At 38.1% G+C, this 18229-nt stretch overlaps 1 protein-coding gene across 3 annotated transcripts in view; it reads right to left on the bottom strand.

Moving 5' to 3' along the window:
- The window catches only part of ATG10 (autophagy related 10), a 221037-nt gene that overhangs the window by 159761 nt on the left and 43047 nt on the right, over positions 1 to 18229 (bottom strand). For all 3 annotated transcript variants that reach the window (XM_037142958.2, XM_037142957.2, XM_037142960.2), the window contains one exon: positions 113 to 220. In XM_037142958.2, the coding sequence (XP_036998853.2) occupies positions 113 to 220 (108 nt within the window). The remainder of the gene's footprint in view (positions 1 to 112; positions 221 to 18229) is intronic.

Genomic DNA, 18229 nt, shown 5'->3' with positions numbered 1-18229 from the left:
AGACCCAGTGGCAGTTAATTACTTAAGCATATATTTATATTTAACAGACTTAAATTTTTAAGTTTATACTTCACAAACTGAAAAGGAGAACATGGCGCGTTAAATGACTCACCTCCATGGGAAGACACGTCTGTCCATGGGCAGATGCCCCTGGATGTGATACCATTGTCCCATTTTTAATTTGAAAATGTGTTTTGCACATGTATCCATCAGAACAGTCCTGTATTCCATCACCAAAAAATACATAAGAAAATGCCAGTTATTTTAAGAATTCATCATTCTAAGACTTATCGCTACTCATAAGTTCCAAGCCAAGCAATGAAAAACCAAGTATATTAAATGAAATGAGACAATATGGATAAACTCATCCAATAAATAGAAATTTTAATTCTCCACCTTTCTCACTTACTGATACTTAGATCAAATCCACGCCCCTCCCCCATTTTTTCCTAAACACCACTTAGCATAGAAGTCATAGCACAATGCTTTAGGTTCACAGCTGTTAAAAAGCATATAAACTTATAGAAATACCTCGTCACATAAGTAATATTGCTTTTCATAGCATATATAAAAAGAAAAATTTTTGGACACCTTGCAACAGATCTTGAAATGAGAGACCTTCCATTTCAATTTCTTTTTTTTTTTTCATTATTTTTTTATTTAATTATTTTTCAAGTACAGTTTTCTGTCTTTTACTCCCATCCCAGCCCACACCCCCCCACCAGCGCTCCCCACCTCCCTCCCATTTCCACCCCCTTAGCTGTTGTCCATGTGTCCTATATACTAGTTCCTGTAAATCCTTCCCCTTTTCCCCCTGAAATTCCCTCCCCTCTCCCCTCTGGTGGCTGTCCCCCTGTTCTCTATTTCAGTGTCACTGTTTTTATTTTGCTCACTTGTTTGTTTTGTTGTTTAGCCTCCTGTTAAAGGTGAGATCATATGGTATTTGTCTTTCAATTTCAATGCCTGGCTTATGTCACTCAGCATAATGCTTTCCAGTTCCATCCAAGCTGTTGCAAAGGGTAGGAGCTCCTTCTTTCTTTCTACTGCACAGAATTCCATTGTGTATATGTACCATAATTTTTTGATCCATTTATTTACTGAAGGGCACCTAGGTTGCTTCCACCCTTGGCTATTGTATTTCTTGATCAAGCAAAATCACCACTAAAACGTCCCAAGGAGGTCATCACATAGCACCTCCCTGGGCACTCCTGGAAACTTACATTTCACTCCCTTCACCACTGCCACCTCAATTCTGGTACACAGCACACTGTTCATTGGGGAAGTTTTGTCTTACATTGCATTGGATTGTTTCCCTTTAACCTTAACTTGCTGGTCCTAGTTCCTCCCTCTAAAATCTAAGCTCTTTTCCACAGAGCCATTGTTCAAAGGGTTGAAGACAATTACCGCCACTTTAGAATGTTCTTTGAAAGACATAATACCCAAGCCCTTCATCAGTTGCATTTCTTTCCTATATTTGCTCTCTTTCTTATATTTGCTCTCAAATATACTAATGGGATGATATTCACCAAATTGTTGTCAGTTCTATTTTTTTAAAGCTACACTTGTCTGAATTCAATAAAGTCATATATAAAACTGTAATACCTCCTCCTGCACAAACATACTCACATATTAATGAAAATTATAAATTTTTCACCAAATTGATGTAGTAAGATTCACATTTTCACAGATTAAAGTAACTAAAGATTAAAATAACTCTAATTAAGAAAGATGTGGTTACTTAATCTGACCCAGTAAAAAACTACAGAATAGCATTTCAACTAAAAAATTCATAATTCACTTAAATACTTATACTAAGATTCAAATATCCAGTTTTTATTTATAGAATAGAAAGAAAAATTATAGTGTTTGTGAGTAGTTTAATAATGAATATTTTAAATTAAAAAAATACATTTTATTGATTATGCCATTACACTTGTCCCATTTCCCCCCTTCATTCCCCTCCACCCTGCACACCCCCTCCCCCGCATTCTCCCCTTTAGTTCATGTCCATGTGTCACAAGTTCTTTAGCTTCTACATTGCCTATACTATTCTTGCCCTCCCTCTGTCTATTTTCTACCTACCGTCTATGCTAAAAATTTGTGTCATGCCAACTATGCAAGGGCATTTGATTTTAGGTAACTATACTATATTGAATAGTGTCCCACCAAAATTCACGTTTCCCCAGAACCTATGAATGTGACCTTATTTGGAAATAGGGTCTGTGCAGATGTAATCAGGACAAGATTAAGATCATGTTGGAATAGGGTAGATTTCAAATCCACTATGACTGATGTCTTTATAAGAATAGAGAAATTTGGTTACAGAGACACAGGCACGCAGGGGAGAAGGCCACGGGAAGACAGCCAGAGCCTAGAGTTGTCCATCTACAAGCCAGAGAATGACACGCATCGCCGTCAACCAACAGAAGCTAGAAGCGGCAGGAAAGGGTTCTTCTCTAGAGCCTTTGGAGAGAGCACAGCCCTGAAGACTCCCTGATTTCTGACCTCCAGAACTATAAGAAAATTAATTTCTGAGGCTTAGGCCACCCTGTTTATGATACTTTGTTATGGTAGCCCCAGGAAAATAATACAGATACTGCATGTTTTGAAAAATATGGCAAGACCTTTACAATGCCTCCCAGATAGCTGGGTCCTGTGGCTGGTGGTGACCAGCACCAGCTCTGATAGACTGGACCCAACTTGTTCTGACTGGTGGATGCCACTGCCACAGGTTCTTAAACATTCTGAGTATCCTTCCTGCCTGTAAGGTAAGCAATCAGGTATCCAATACTATACAATCTTTTATTATTTCATTAGGTTCTGCCTTTTATAGATGAAAATATTGTTTTATGCTTGCCAGCCTGGATCCTCCATTTGTATATAAGTTCTTTAAAGGAAAACGACTGTATCTTCTTTACTGTTGTGTCCTCAGGGTCCAACTTAACATGGTTCTTATTATATTCTGAATAAATATTTTTTAATAATTACTCATCAAACATTAAATTTAAAAAAATGTTATTTTAAATTCCAGTTCTATATGATCCAACCACAAAGCATATTCCTGATTGTCTTCTACCACTAAGATCCTTGTATTTACACGTATAAATGACTTTGATTATTGGCTTAAACAGTGAAAGAGATATGTAGTTTCTGCTGTTGATGTTTTTTACATCAAGTATCTATTCTCTTGGAACAGTGGCCACTTTTCCTCTAAGGAATCATTCCCTTCTTCCATCAGTGTGGACATGCCCCCAGCTCCAGGAACGGCCAAAGGACTCTGATCTGGCCAATCAGGGCACCAGTCCTGCTGGCCTCAGAGACTGAGGAGGGCAAAGGATCCCATCAGAACCAATGAGATGTGACTCAAGACTTTGAGGGGCAGGGGAGAAGGAGAAGGCTGTTCTCATTTCTACGGAATTTGAACCAGAAATATAAAACCGTGGCAGTGCTGGCAGCCACCATGTAACTAAATGGAGCCTGAGAATGAAGCCAACACAAAGGCAAACAAGGGCATGAGATGCAGAGAGACCATTTAAACCAACCATATCTGAGGCTAGCTCTACTCTCAATTTTTCAATTACATGACCCCCAAAACTCTCTTCTTTGCTTCACCCAGTTTGGGTTGGGTTTTCTGTCACTTGCAACCAAAATATTCTTTCTATAAAATGACATATATTGTGTTTGTTAGTTTAAAACTAGACAATTTGTTACTCTAATACATTATCACTCTTGTTATGACAGAAAATCAATAGCAGATTATATAAAGATTTAGCAAATACAATACAACTAAAATGCTATGTGTTTCTGAGAAAAAGGGCTGACAGTCAGCAAGTTAAAAATAAATAATACAGGAAAAAAACAAAACTCTTTGAGATATTCAGACACTAGTTAGAGCTAAATTGTGTACAATGAATATAATTCATCAAGTGAGGGTAACTGTATTATTTCATATTTTTTCATACCTAAGCACTGGTCATACAACCTTTTCTTAAGGGAAGCCATAATTTGGTAAAACTCTACTTACAATGCAAAACACATCTCCTTTGAAATCAAAAGAGTTGAGTCAAAAGTTCCTGTATACCTAAGCTATAAAATCTAAGCAAGTTATCTGGTCTCTTTTCAATGAGTTAAGGTAGACTGATATGTCATTTTTAACATTACTTATAATCTTTAAAAATTTAATTTTGTTTTAGGTAATTTCTGATACTGTTTATTAGTTCTACAAGGAGGTGCACAAAGGTTTTCGTTTCCACCTATATTTGGTTGTAGTGATTTTTCTTTTCAGTATCAATCTCTTATAAGTCAAGATTGGCCTTGAAAAATTAAATATAGAAAAAGAACCCCAGCTGGTGTGGCTCAGTGGATTGAGCAGGTCACCTATGAACTGAAAGGTCACAAAAAGGTCACCAGTTCAATTCCCGGTCAGGGCACAAGCCTGGGTTGCAGGCCGGGTTCCCAGTTGGGGGCCTGCTAAGAGGCAACACATCCATGTATCTCTCACCCATTGAGGTTTCTCTCCCTTTCTTTCTCCCTCCAAGAAAGAAAAGAAAAAAAAAGAAAAAAAGGAAGAGAAGAGAAGAGAAGAAGACTATTAAAAAAAAAGAAAAAGAAGAGTTTATAGCATTTTCGTTTCTCTTCAAACATTTACTTCCACAAAAGTAGGTCTTTCCCCTACATATGTTTAAGACAGAAAAATATAGTTTTTTCTTCATCGTTGAAGAATGTTTTTAAAAGACAAAAGACGTGAAAACAGGAGAACCACCACCCTGAATCAGCATTACAGGCCACCAAGGACAGTAAACAAAGCTTAACTCGTACCTCCTTTGACTCTTCCAGTCAACGTACCACTCTTGCTTCCCTGAATTCGTTTTATACTTACTATACCTTACAATTTAACATAAAATCTTCTTTATTTTTTTTAACATTGGTTAGTTTTATTTCCTCTGCTCAATACTACATTCAGGGTCTCAGCCCAGCCCCTGGGATAGAAAGGCCACTAAGGCAAGTCAGGGTCCTTCATACAGAGTCCAGACTGCCATTTCCCATAAAAACACCCTGGACCTGCAGGGAGGAAGCAGGAACAAAAAGACCCTGACGGTTTATCTAGCCCCACCCTCCCAGTTCAGAGATTAGAGGGTGAAGGATTGAAGCACTTTTAAGAGCCTTGTCTTACCACCAGTTTGGGGCAGAGCTGGAAGTGGAAAGCAGGCGTGTTGACCCCAGTGTTCTTTGACTACACTAAGCAAATTCTGCCAGACACCAGGATCATGGCAGAAAAATCCTTACTATAGACCTCATGGGCTGGTGTAAACCAGCGCTTTGCACATAGAGTAGAATGCTCAAGTCACTTAAGTATGCTCTGGGGACAAGCAGCCTCAGCGCCACCTGGGTAGGACCTTTAGGCAGGCAAAATCTCAAGCCCCACCCCAAACCTGCTGAATTGGAACCTGTATTTAACAGGATGCCAGGTGATTCCTGTACACGTTTGGAAGCATGAAGGCAGCTTGCTTGGCAGTCCCTGACTCAAAGGGATTGCAAACTGAAAGCATAAAACAGTGCTTCTCAACCCTAGCTACACATCAGAAGAACCAGGGGAGTTTGCAAACTGCTGTTGCTGAAGTTCCCCCTCAGACCAGTGAAGTCAGAATCTGCCCAGTAGATGCTAGTGCAGCAGCCAGAGTATAGAACCATGCACTAAATTCACTGGAATTCTCCTTTTGAACTCTGAGAACAAAGTCAACCCAGCACTCTGCAGCTGCCTCAGGAGAAGAGGCCACAAACGACTCCCGACCTGCAGAAATAAGGTAGCTCACTTGGAATTCTCCATGTGCTCACCTCTGTGGATGCCCATCTTGGAGCTGTGATGTGCTGAGACCGCTTTGTAAGTGGTCTTCTCTACCACCTCACACCATACTTTCTGGCAGCTTGCCCAGCCTTGACCCAGTCTTCTGGAACTCCCCCAATCTCATAACTTAAAACTGTCACTGTCCCATGTCCAACTAAATGTCAACCATCAGGACTTCTTGCTGCCCTCCACCACAGACCATGATGCTTCTAATAGCATCTATTAGAAGAGAAACTAATAGGAAATGCTATAATCCAAACACCACTAACAAAAAGAATACTTCCTCACAGTCAAAACTCCTTGTTATCTACATAGAACACCCCTCTCACCTTATACCAAAATAAGAAATAAAGATTTAAATGAGAAAAAATATACCATAAATGTATCATTTAAAACACTGGAATTAAAACACTGGAAACATATATATATACATATATAGTATTAGAAAGATATTTTAAAAGTTAATAAAAACCTCAGTTATGATAAAATATTGAGAAGTTCTACTTTATGAAAAAATTCTTAATACCATATAATCAAAAGACAAACATCAAAGTGTGAAAAAATCATGTGTAGCTCATATTATAGAAAAGGACTAATTTTATCAATATATAAATAGCTTTAATTTCCTCTATATATTAACAGTACCAACAAATCAATAAGAAAAAGGCTCAATAAGAAAATGAGCGAAGAACGTAAACAGGTAACTAAAGAGGAAGTACGCATGGATATTAATCACATAAAAATATGTTCAATGTTACCCATAAAAATGCAAATTAAAGTTACCTGATACCAGGTAACTTTTTTACTTATCAGATTGGCAAAGCTCAAAAAGCATGAAATATACTGTGTAGACGAAGATGTGGGAAAAACAGGCAGGTGCTCTCATACATTGCCAGGGGTAGGGTACTTTAAATTAGTATCACCTCCCTGAAGAGCAAGTTGGCAAAAAGTATCCAAATTAAAAATGCACCATCCCAAAATATGTTCATTCAAGGTCTGAGAATGAACTTCATGAGAGCGGATGTAATCAGGCAAAGCTGGTGACAGTTCTACTCCCACACACACGTTCAGGAGTACTGGTCTGGAGTTCGTGCGCCCGCGGAACAGCCGAGTGCCACGAAATCAGACATTCTGCAGGAGGCCACCTTCCAAATTGCAAAGTTGTCCAAGCTGCATAAATTACAGATATAGGGCAGACTGCTAGTTTATAGTAGTGACACTTTCATGTACCATTTGCATTGCTTTTGTTGATTTCTTTTACAGTTTTTATCCGTATCCTAAGGTTAGATTATATAAATTTAAGGTACAGAAAAAAAGACCACATATCTTCCACCCAGAAATACTACTTCTAAGAATTTATCTTACAGATACGGTTGAATATCAGGAAATAGAATTCATGCAATGATATGTTTTAAAGTATTATTTTTATAACGCAATATTGGAAATAACCTAAATGCCTATCAGTGAGGGTTGGTTAAATAGATTATGGTATATCAAATAATGGAATGCTGTGCAGGCATAAAAATAAGTTCTATAACTACTGATATGAAATAATAATCAAGATAGGTCATTAAGTAAAGAAAAAGATGTGCAGAACCATATGTATGTATGTATATTATGTTATTTATTTAAACATAAATACATATGCTTATATGTGCACAGAATATATCTGAAAGGATATTCAAAACATTGATACTGGTGGTTACCTCTGAGATTTGAGTGAAGAGGATGGGAGGGTTAGGAAGGAAACTTACTTTCTTAGTGTACAAACCCCTTTTGTGCCTAAAAATAAGTAATGTTTTATGTTAAACAAATACTTCATTTGCTGCTCTCCGAACAAAGGCCTCCAGGACATCACATTGCTGTAATACATTCCAATCTTGAACTTCCAGGGAGAAAATGTCCTGAAGCCTTTATAGAAAGAACCCCAGAGAGATAACCAAGTTTTCTAGCTAGTGGTGACTGTGGAATGGATGAAGACCTAAGGACTTCCACACAAACATGTTGGAGTCTGCTTTCTTACAAGCTGCCATGGGCCATGCCACCCAGGAAGTTCTGTTATGCCTGTTGGAACCCAACTACCCAAATAACTGTAGGACTTCCGTTGTTGGATTTTATTAGGTTTTCAACAATCTTCTCTAGAAAAGCACTCTTATCTAAAATAATTGGGTGATTGTCTAAGGGCCTCAGCTCTGCCTTGTAATTAATTATTGCATATGGGACTTAAACTCAAGTTAACTGCCCAGAATCATCAGCTGCAGGATGGGCTTGGCAAGGCCACTGGGGAGGAATTAAGACAAGTGGAAGTTTCTAAATCACTGCTGGCACCGAGCAACACGACCTTCAGGGGTAATGGAACCTGAGGAACAGGCCAAACCTAGGCCACAGATCTCAAGTAGTTGTCTTTTTCCCTTGGTGAACAATCAAACCAAAACTACCAGTAGCTGCCCAAAGCTGATTAATCTTGAGTACAAAAAAAAAGGAAAAACTGCTGCTGAAAAGCAAAGGTTACACTGAATAGGTCAGATATTAAACTAATCTCTGTCCAATTTTTAAAATGCCAACATTAGCTGGTGTAGGAAAGTAATTATTAAGGATGTAGAGATCCCGCAGAACACAATTCTGAATATGGTACTGTATCTCCACCTCATGCCCATTCCTAGTACCCACCCAATCTCACTAATTCTGGTTTCAATTTCTGATACTATTATACCTTCTAAGTGCTTGTGTGAATCCTGGCCAAGGCTAACTTATTCTAGGAACCATAAAACATTCTTACATACAATGTTACTTTTTGTTTTTTATTTCCTCTCCTTTTTAAACTAACCATCCAGTTGTTAAGCCAAAACAAGGCCAATACTTCTTTCCTAAGTTGCAACCTAATTATAGCATACCTTCACTTTGTTTTTTTTAAGTGGACATTTTTTAATGCCATTTAAGGCCTCAATTTTCAATCCTGTTCAATAAAGACACGCTGAGAATCCCAGTACTGTGCTCCTTTGTATAAAAAGTTAGTTTTCTTACTACAGTCCTGTTCTCTTTTCCTGGCAGGACCACCTCCAGCCCCTCTCCACTTCCTAGATGAGCAGTAGAACACACCCCTCTCCCCTTCTATGAACAGGTCAAAGCACAACAAAGCCAGTGGCCCTAAGGAATATGGAGCAGAAGAAAATCAGCTACATATGAGGCCAGAAAAGGTTACTGGGCCTTGCAGAGACTTTATTTGAGGAGAAACACGCATGCATATGTAAACACATGTACTTAAACAGTCTGCTTATTTCACACATGTTTTTAGAAATGGTTATAGTTTAAATGATGCTAAATTCCTTCTCTTTCTTGGAACCAAAGCATCAAAGGTAATTTAGATCATACTGGTTCCATTTTCTTTGTTAACACTTTCAACAGACAGCTCTACAATGGCAGGTGTCACTGGTAAGCATTTGTAGGATTTCATTCTCTTTTCCCTCCTTCAATTTTTAATAAAGTTTTGTTTTCAGGTTTTCCAGCTTGCCCATTTTGATTTTCCAGTTTTCAGTTCACAGATGTTGGGCCTCTGTGTGCGTCTCATACTTTTCATTATCTTAAACAACGCGGCTTTGCTTCCCAGAGCACTGCTGCTTTTTGTGCCCAAGGAATGGCCAATGGATGGTATAACTGATTGGAGGAAGTGTGGGGAGCCAGCTACCTTCCTTTCTACTTCCAACTTAAGTTTGTAGACATTTGACCATCCTTTTCTGCTCTAGTGGAAATGTTCTCAAAGGTTTATCATTGCCCTTCCAATATCATCGTGAAAATAAGGAAGAAAACATATAAATGATTCAAGTTCTGAACTTTCCCATCTTGATTTCTGGATTGAAAGTTACTCCAAGTCTTATTCCTCTCCTAAATAAATTATTTCTTTTTATAATATTATCTGTTATAAGAGAATTATTCAAGAGACTTAAGAGTATTAAAGTAATTTGTACTTAATAAAGTAAATTGAAAGAAATTTGATAGTCTGACAGTAGAAAATTATTAGGGTAGTAAGCTGTCACTTTGATATCAAAGCACTATTCTTGCAAAGCAGTACAAGTAATTTATTAACTTTACCACTTTTTGTGAAATAAAGGATTCCTGAGCTTCAGCAGTCCTACTCAGAGAAGGACTCAGCTATGAGGGTGGGAAGAAAGAAAGAGGAAGTGAGAAATTCATTCTCTCCCGGTTCTGGATCTAGAAGCTAGAAGTCCAAAATCAGCTTGCCCAGAGGGACAGCTGAAGTAGGGCTGGGTTGACGGCCAATGTTTCAGAAGCTGTTCCAGCCTGAAAACACTGACATATTCTCGTGGCTGCTGGTGGAAACCAAAAGGACTTTGACCAAAAATGGGAATGGTGGCACTACAGCTTTTAGAGAAGGCCGCATGGTAGTACAGTCAGCTTTTTATCATGGGAACTAGATGTGAGACTGAAGACTTTACTGGTCATTCTACTTGCAAAAAAGAGCATCCAATATCCACAGCTTGGTTTGATACCCGACACATGGCAAACCCACACTGCTGGCAGACAAGAGGAAAAAGGAGGAGGGAGAGAGGGAGGGTGTTATCCACTCAACCTTTGTTCTTAATGTAACAAAAGTTTCCTGACATATTTCCCAGAATGAGTCACAATCTCTGCCCTCATTGTCATCACCACTCCAAGTCTGTGCATGTTTGAAGCTCTTGTAATAAATGCCCTCTTCTTCTGTATCATCCATCCATCAGAACTCATGCTTTCCACAGCTCGACATCAGCAAGTCTCAGAAGAAGAAGTGGCTGCCTTTGCATCAGGTAGGGGCTGTATGAAAGCTGGGCAGACACAAAGAAATAGCAGAGGCAGAAGCAGAAGCTGAAGCACAGCATCTCACCCTACACTTACGCTACAAATCTTAGGGCCTCTTCCTTTAGCACCTCTTGTCCTTTATTTCTATGAGAAAATCACATTCTCTCACTGCTGTGTACCCAACCTTAGGATTGGAAACAGACCACCTAGATTTATGATCATACATCTAATAATGTGTTAGCCTAAAATCAGTATTTATTTAATTTCACTTCACATAATGGGGGGACATACTAGCACCCTCCAATATTTTTTTCATTCTTGTGTTTCTTTGGTTTTCTAGCCATGTAGAAATAACAGAGACTAGATTTACCCTCCCATTTTAAACAGCTAGAAAACAAAACAAAAATATATAAAATCAGGGTTTTTCAGATATTGGTCACAGGCAGTGAAAAACCATGATCTCTAAGAGAAGTAACAAAGTGAGTTTTATAAATGTCCCAGCTCATTGCTTAGAGCAATTTTTTGTAAAAGAAAAAATAAGATGGCAGATGGTTTCATTGTTGCTTAATGTAAGAATTGATAGAAAAAATATTAAGTGTTTTAGAGTGTTATTGAGTTGTAAAAATCAGTAACTTTACAAATGTAGCAGTAATCCATTAAAGTCATAAAAATAAAATATATCATTCTTGGTATATTTTTGTCAATGATTGTCAAAAATCTAAGAAAATACCTATCATTATGTCAAGAAAACTCTACAACTTTACTGTAGGACATGAAAAAAATCCATATTTTTAATAAAATGTATAAAGTGATTCTCAAGTTTATCTTAAATAAATGCAGAGAGGTAGTTAATTTTTAAAAAAGAGTAATGAATGGATATCAAAATCAACTAAAGAGCACTAGTAATAACTAAAATCATTAACTGTAACAAAAAGGAAAAATAGATCAGGGATTAGAATATGGAGTCTAGAAATAGATTCACTTATATATTGAAACAATATATGATAAAAAGAAAACACAGGATTATTGATGGAAGAAAAGATGAGTCAATAATAAATATAAAGTCAACTAGCTCAACATTAAATAAAATAAACTACATTACCACATTACACAATCACCAAAATAAACTGCAGGTGGACTAAAACCCTAAAACATGAAAAATAAAATGATAAAGGTACTGAGAAAAATATATAAAAACATTTTCATAATTTGAAATTAAGAAGGATTTCCTGAGCAAAACCAACCCAAAAGCCATAAAGCAAAATATTGGCAGATCTATTTATTAAAAATTAAAACTCATGTATGACAAATGATACTATTAACAAAGTTAACAGAGAAGTGACCATCTGGGAAAAAACATTCGCAGTATGTATAGGAAGGAAATGAAGGACTGATAGTCACAATATATAACATACCCCTACAAATCAATACTACAAAGATAAACAACCCTACAGTAAAACAGACAAAGGGCATAAACAGGAAATTCCTAGAAGAATTACCAGTGACCTATAATCATGAAAATATGCTCAACATCAGTGTAATAAGGAAAATCAAAATAATATATCATTTTCTTCTTTTAGAATGAAAAAAGTTTTAAAGATCAGTAATATCCAGTTTTATAGAGAGTATGAGAAAATGGGCATACTCATATACTTTTTGATAAGAGTATAAATTGCTACAGTATGGAGAGAAATTTTGCCCATGTTCTCATTCATTCATTCAATAAATATTATTAGCACCTATTTCCTGCAATGTGTCATATGATCCCCTAGGAATACAGCAGTGACCAAAACATACAAAAGTTCTCACCCTCCTGGAGCTTGCCTTCTGGAGGACCCAGGCAGGGCAGAGAAGATAACAAGTAACTACCAGGTCCAGCACAAATAATGTCTTTTTTATTACAAAAGCTTTTATTATAAAATCATAAGCATGTAATTTTGTAACATAACATAATCACATTCAAGCACGTCCTATGGCATTTTAGGTGAAATGTTCAAATTAAAATGGCCAATTTTTACACCCATATTATTACCCTACCAACCACACTCAGGCAGGCCTTACTTCTGCCAGATCCTGTAGAGCAGGCAGTTTTAAATGAAATAAAAATAAATTAAGGTAAGGGGCATTGGAAGTGACAGGGTTAGGAAGATGCTATTTTACATGGGTAGAGGGGCAGATAGGGCTTCTCTGATAAGGTGAGTAAAGATCTGAAAGAAGTGAGGGAACAAGTCAGAAAGCTAGGGGAAAAATGGGAAGTGCCAAGGTCCCATGGCAGAAACAGCAGGGATATTAGTACAGTTGAAGCTGAGTTGAAGGAGCTGAAGAACAATATTAAGATGAGATTAGAGAGAAAAGGGGACAAAATTGTTTAGTTCTGGAAGTCAGGGTTAAAGCTTTGCATTTTACTCAGGCTAAAACTGGAAGCCATTGGAGGGTTATCAGCCACAGAATTATATGACTGTACTCACATTCTTTAAATTATATTTTCTTTATGCTATTACAGTTGTCCTAATTTTTCACCCTTTGTCCCCTTCCAACTAGTTCCCCCACTCCCTCAGGGAGTCCATGACACCATTGTCCATGCCCATGGGTGTGCAAGTTCTTTGGCTACACTATTCCCTATGCTGTACTTTATATCCGAGGACTCTTCTGTAACTACCAATTTGTACTTCTTAATCCCCTCACCTTTTCTGCCCATCCCCTTGACTCCCATCCTATGTGGCAACCATCAAAACATTCTCTGTATATATGATTCTGTTTCTGTTCTGCTTGTTCATTTATTTTTTTTTAGATTCAATTTTTGATAGATATGTATTTATGGCAATTTTGTTGTTTATATTTTTGATCTTCTTCTTAAAGAAGACCCTTTAACATTTCACATAGTACTGGTTTTGTGGTGATGAACTCCTTTAGCTTTTTCTTGTCTGGGAAGCTCTTTATCTGTTCCTTGATTCTAAATTATATGATAGCTTTGCTGGGTAAAGTAGCCTTGGTTGTAGGTCCTTGCTTTTCATCATACTGACTATTTTTTGCCATTCCCTTCTAGCCTACAGATTTTAAGAAAACAGCTGACTGTCTTATGGGAACTAACCTGTAGGTAACTAACTGCCTTTCTCTTGCTGCTGTTAAGATTCTTCTTTGTCTTTAACCTTTGGTATTTTAATTATGATATGTCTTGGTGTGGGCCTCTTCAGGTTCATCTTGCGTGGGACTTTCTGTACTTCCTGCACTTGAATGTCTATTTCCTTCACCAAGTTAGGGAAGGTTTCTATCATTTTTTTCAAATAGGTTTTTGATTTCTTGCTCTCTCTTCTCCTTCTGGCACCCCCATGATACAAGTGTTGGTATACCTGAATTTGTCCCAGAGACCACTTACACTATCCTCATTTTTTAAATTTTTTTCTTCTTGCTGTTCTCATTGGTTGTTTTTTGCTTCCTTATATTCCAAATTGCTTATTTCATTCTTGCGTTTATCTACTCTACTGTTGATTCCTTATAAATTTTTATTTCAATTAGTGTATGCTTCATTTCTGATTGGATCTTTTTTATGCTGTTGAGGTCCTCACCAAGTTCCTTGAGCATCCTTATAACCAGTGTTTTGAACTCTGCATCTGACAGATTGCTTCTCTCCATTTCATTTAGCCCTTTTTCTGGAGTTTTGATGTGTTCTTTAATTTGGGCCATGCTCGTTTGTCTCCTCATCTTGGCAGTATCCCTGTGTTTGTTTATATGTATTATGCAGAACTGCTGTGTCTCCCAGGCTGGGTAGAGTGGCCTAATGTAGTAGGTCTCTTGTAGGGTCCAGGGACACAACCTCCCTATTACCCTGGCTACTCAACATGTGCCCACCACATGCACTGTATACATCCTCCTCTTGTAGTTGAGCCTTGATTGCTGTTGGCACATCTAAAGTCAGCCACCTCCTATGTTCTGTGCAGGGTCACATAATCTACAAAGCAATCTGTAGATTGTTGCTACTTGTACTTGGCTTGGAGGTGCCTGGGCAAGGCTAAGCTTTGAACCAAGGTGAGCTGCTGCTAGTGCAGGGCCAGGGGCACTAACTGCCTTGGTCAAAGCTTTGCATTTTATTCAAGGGGCAACTTATTAAGAGGCACAGGGCTTGCTGAAGCCAGATGATGCCTATTTGAGAGAATTTAGAGAAATCTGAAGCATAGGCCAATACAAGCCAATCACATGATCAGCCACTGGAAACATCTTGGGTGAGTCCAAAAGTTGGGTAGGGCAGGGCCTCGGGGAATCATCAGAGTGGGGCAAACAATGATAGCCAGTTTAGTGGAGTTTCAGAAAGGGCATCAGCCTGCCAGGTCTGTGGCTCTGTCGGGGGAGGGTTCAGAAAAGGAACAATGGCCTCTGCCAGCACTTCTGTCTGAGCGAAAGATGCCCACAGCTCTTACCCTGAGGCCTGACAATTCAGTTTCCTCCTTGTACATCTCTGAGGCCTTTCAATCTGCTGCCTCCACATTGGAGATCAAAGGGAGTGAGTCCAAGTAATCCATGCACAGACTCTTTAAGAGGAACTGCTTATGACTAGAAGTTTCTGTCTTCCACAGCCTCAATCCCCACTGGTTTTTACAGCCAGGTGTTATAAAGACTTATCTCCTAGCACTGGAGCTCTGGACTGGGGGTTCCAGGGTGGGACTAGGACCCCTAGCTCCTGAGATATCCCTCCCAATTTTTATCCACTACATGTGAGTGTGGGACTAGCCTCTACCCTTCCTACCAGTCTCAATATAGTCTCTTCTTTAATTCCATACTTGTAGGATTTCCAGTCAGCCTAATTTCTGACAGCTCTGAGTGGCGGTTGTTCTATTTTGTAATTTTGATGTGATTGTTCAAGAAGGCAAGCCACGTTTGTCTACTCTGCCATCTCGCCTGGAAGGCTCCCTCACATTTTTAGAAGATAACTTTAGCTGCAGTTCAGAGACGAGATTCTAAGTGAGCATTAATTCGAAAACTATAGCAACAAGCCAGACAAAAAATGATGGCAGCTTGGGCTAACATGGTGGAATAGAGATGGTGAGAGTGGTTAATTATGACTATATTTTGAAGGTAAAGAAAATGGATATACTAAAGGTTTAAACATAGGATGCAAGAGGAAGAAGAGTCAAGGGGAACTCCAGGTTCTTGTCCTGAGATATGAAAGTGGCAGGTTGAGGGTTAAGTAAAAATGAGTTAAATATGCCTCATAGACATTCAAATGGAATGTCAATTAAGTTCCTGGATACAAAAGCCTACAGTTAGGGACATGATAGGTGCTGAAATTATAAAGTCAAGAATCATCAGTGAATGTATAGTATTTACAGCCAAGGAGCTGGATAAGATCTCCTAGGGAGTGAATCTAATTAGCAAAAAAAAAGCAGTCCAAAGATCAAGGCCTGGGGCACTCCAGTGTTGAGCTGTTGGGAAATGAGAAGGAACCAGCAGAGGAAGCCAAGAAGGAGTAATAATAAGGTAGAAGGAAACCAAGAAGTCAGTGTTCCGAATACCAAGCAAAGAATATTTCAAGAAGGGAGTGATGATGTGCCAATTTTGCAATATCTGTCAAAATGTAAAGTAAACATGCTCTCTCATTCAGCAATTCTATTTTGAACTACCTATTCTGCAGAGATATATAAGTACACATAAAAAATTATATTGCATGAATATTTATTAAAGTATTTGTAATAGCAAATTAAATGCCTATCAATAGAGCAATGCTTCAAATTATGCATTTGAACAAGGGAATAAAATGCAACGATTAAAAAAAACCTGGGCCCTGGCTGATGCAGCTCAGTGGATTAAGCGCAGACCTGTGAACCAAAGGATCGAGGTACAATTCCCAGTCAGGGCACATACCTGGGTTGCAGGCCAGTTCCCAGCAGGGGACTCACAAGAAGCAACCATACATTGATGTTTCTTTCCCTCTCTCCTTCCCTTTCCCTCTAAAGATAAATAAATAAAATCTTAAACAAAAACAAAGCAAAAGACCTGGAAGAGGTAAGTTATTGATATAAAAATGACCTTTGAATATTATGTTTAAAAAACTACTTGGAGAATAATCATATGGAATGACCGATTCCAGATATACAGAAAAAGAAAATGTATGTACTATATGTTACCTGCAGAGCAGGCAGGCTCATGTGTGAGAGAAAGCATGAGCTCCAAATCAGACTTCCTGGGGTATAAATTTGGCTTGTCACCTTGGACAAGTTTCTTAACTTCTCCTGGCCTTCTTTCCCCTTCCATAAAGCCCTCGAAGGCAGGTTCTAAGGAGTAAATGAATTAATATACAAAAAAGTCAGTTTCTTCTTGCTGGCAGATAGCAATCACTCAAGTGTGAGATATTAGTAATGTCTTAATAGTGTGGATTATAATATAGGACAACTGTACATATAAGTGCATAACAAGAAATTTTGAAGTTTATTCCCCAAACTGTTACCACTGGTTTTTCAGAGGAGAACTTTGGACAGAGAGCTGGCAGAGGGTGAGAGGCACCTGAATGGGATATAAACATTTTACCGTATATACACATCTGTAACACTTGGATTTTTAATTACAAACTAGTGCGAATTTTACAAAAGTATATATGCATTTTTTGTAAAATTTTTAAACATTTTTTTAACCGAGAAAGGAAAAAAGAATAGAAGAGAAGAGTCAAGGGGAACTCCAGGTTCTTGTCCTGAGATATGAAAGTGGCAGGTTGAGGGTTAAGTAAAAATGAGTTAAATATGCCTCATGGACATTCAAATGGAATGTCAATTAAGTTCCTGGATATAAAAGCCTACAGTTAGGGACGTGATAGGTGCTGAAATTATTAAGTCAAGAATCATCAGTGAATGTATAGTATTTACAGCCAAGGAGCTGGATAAGATCTCCTAGGGAGTGAATCTAATTAGCAAAAAAAAAAAAAAAAAAAAAAAGCAGTCCAAAGATCAAGTTTACGAATCTTGAAGGCTATTTCTAGAGATTTCAAATCAATAATCTGTGGTTTAGCTGACACCAAGAGAATTAATCAAAGAATTAGGAAAATGTGAAACAGACCATATAATATTTCCTAACCATTTCCAAAAAAGTTACACAAACATGTGACAATAAGAATAGAAAAAACAGAGGGGCCTGAATAAAATGAAATAAAGAGAAAAGAATAAAATTGAGAACAAATTCATAGACTTTGAGTCTAATCATTTGGGCAAATCAAAAATCCTATCTGCCACCCTGACCAGTGGGTTGAGCATCAGCCAGCAAAGCAGAAGGTCACCGGTTCGATTCCCAGTCAGGACACATGCCTAGGTTATAGGCCAGGTCCCCAGTTGGGGTGCATGTGGGAGGCAACGAACTGATGTTTCCCTCACCCATAGTTTTTTCTCTCCCTCTCTTTTTCCCTCCCTTCCTCTCTCTCTAAAAATAAATAAAATTTTTAAAATTTTTTGTCACCTCTGAAGAAGCAGTCACCCAGCATCTCCTGACACATTTTCAGTGACACAGACAGCATGCATTAGTAGTCAGTTCCATCTTGCATTAACCAAATACAGTCCTTCTTTGTTCCTACCTGTCCCATCTGATGCAACACAGAATTAAGTCTCTCCACCA

The sequence above is a fragment of the Artibeus jamaicensis genome, unplaced genomic scaffold (assembly GCF_021234435.1).
Source record: "Artibeus jamaicensis isolate MK-2021 breed Jamaican fruit bat unplaced genomic scaffold, CSHL_Jam_final contig_373, whole genome shotgun sequence".
NCBI lineage: Eukaryota > Metazoa > Chordata > Mammalia > Chiroptera > Phyllostomidae > Artibeus > Artibeus jamaicensis.
The sequence above is the reverse complement of the archived record's forward strand: the minus strand, read 5'-3'. Positions and strand labels throughout refer to the sequence as shown.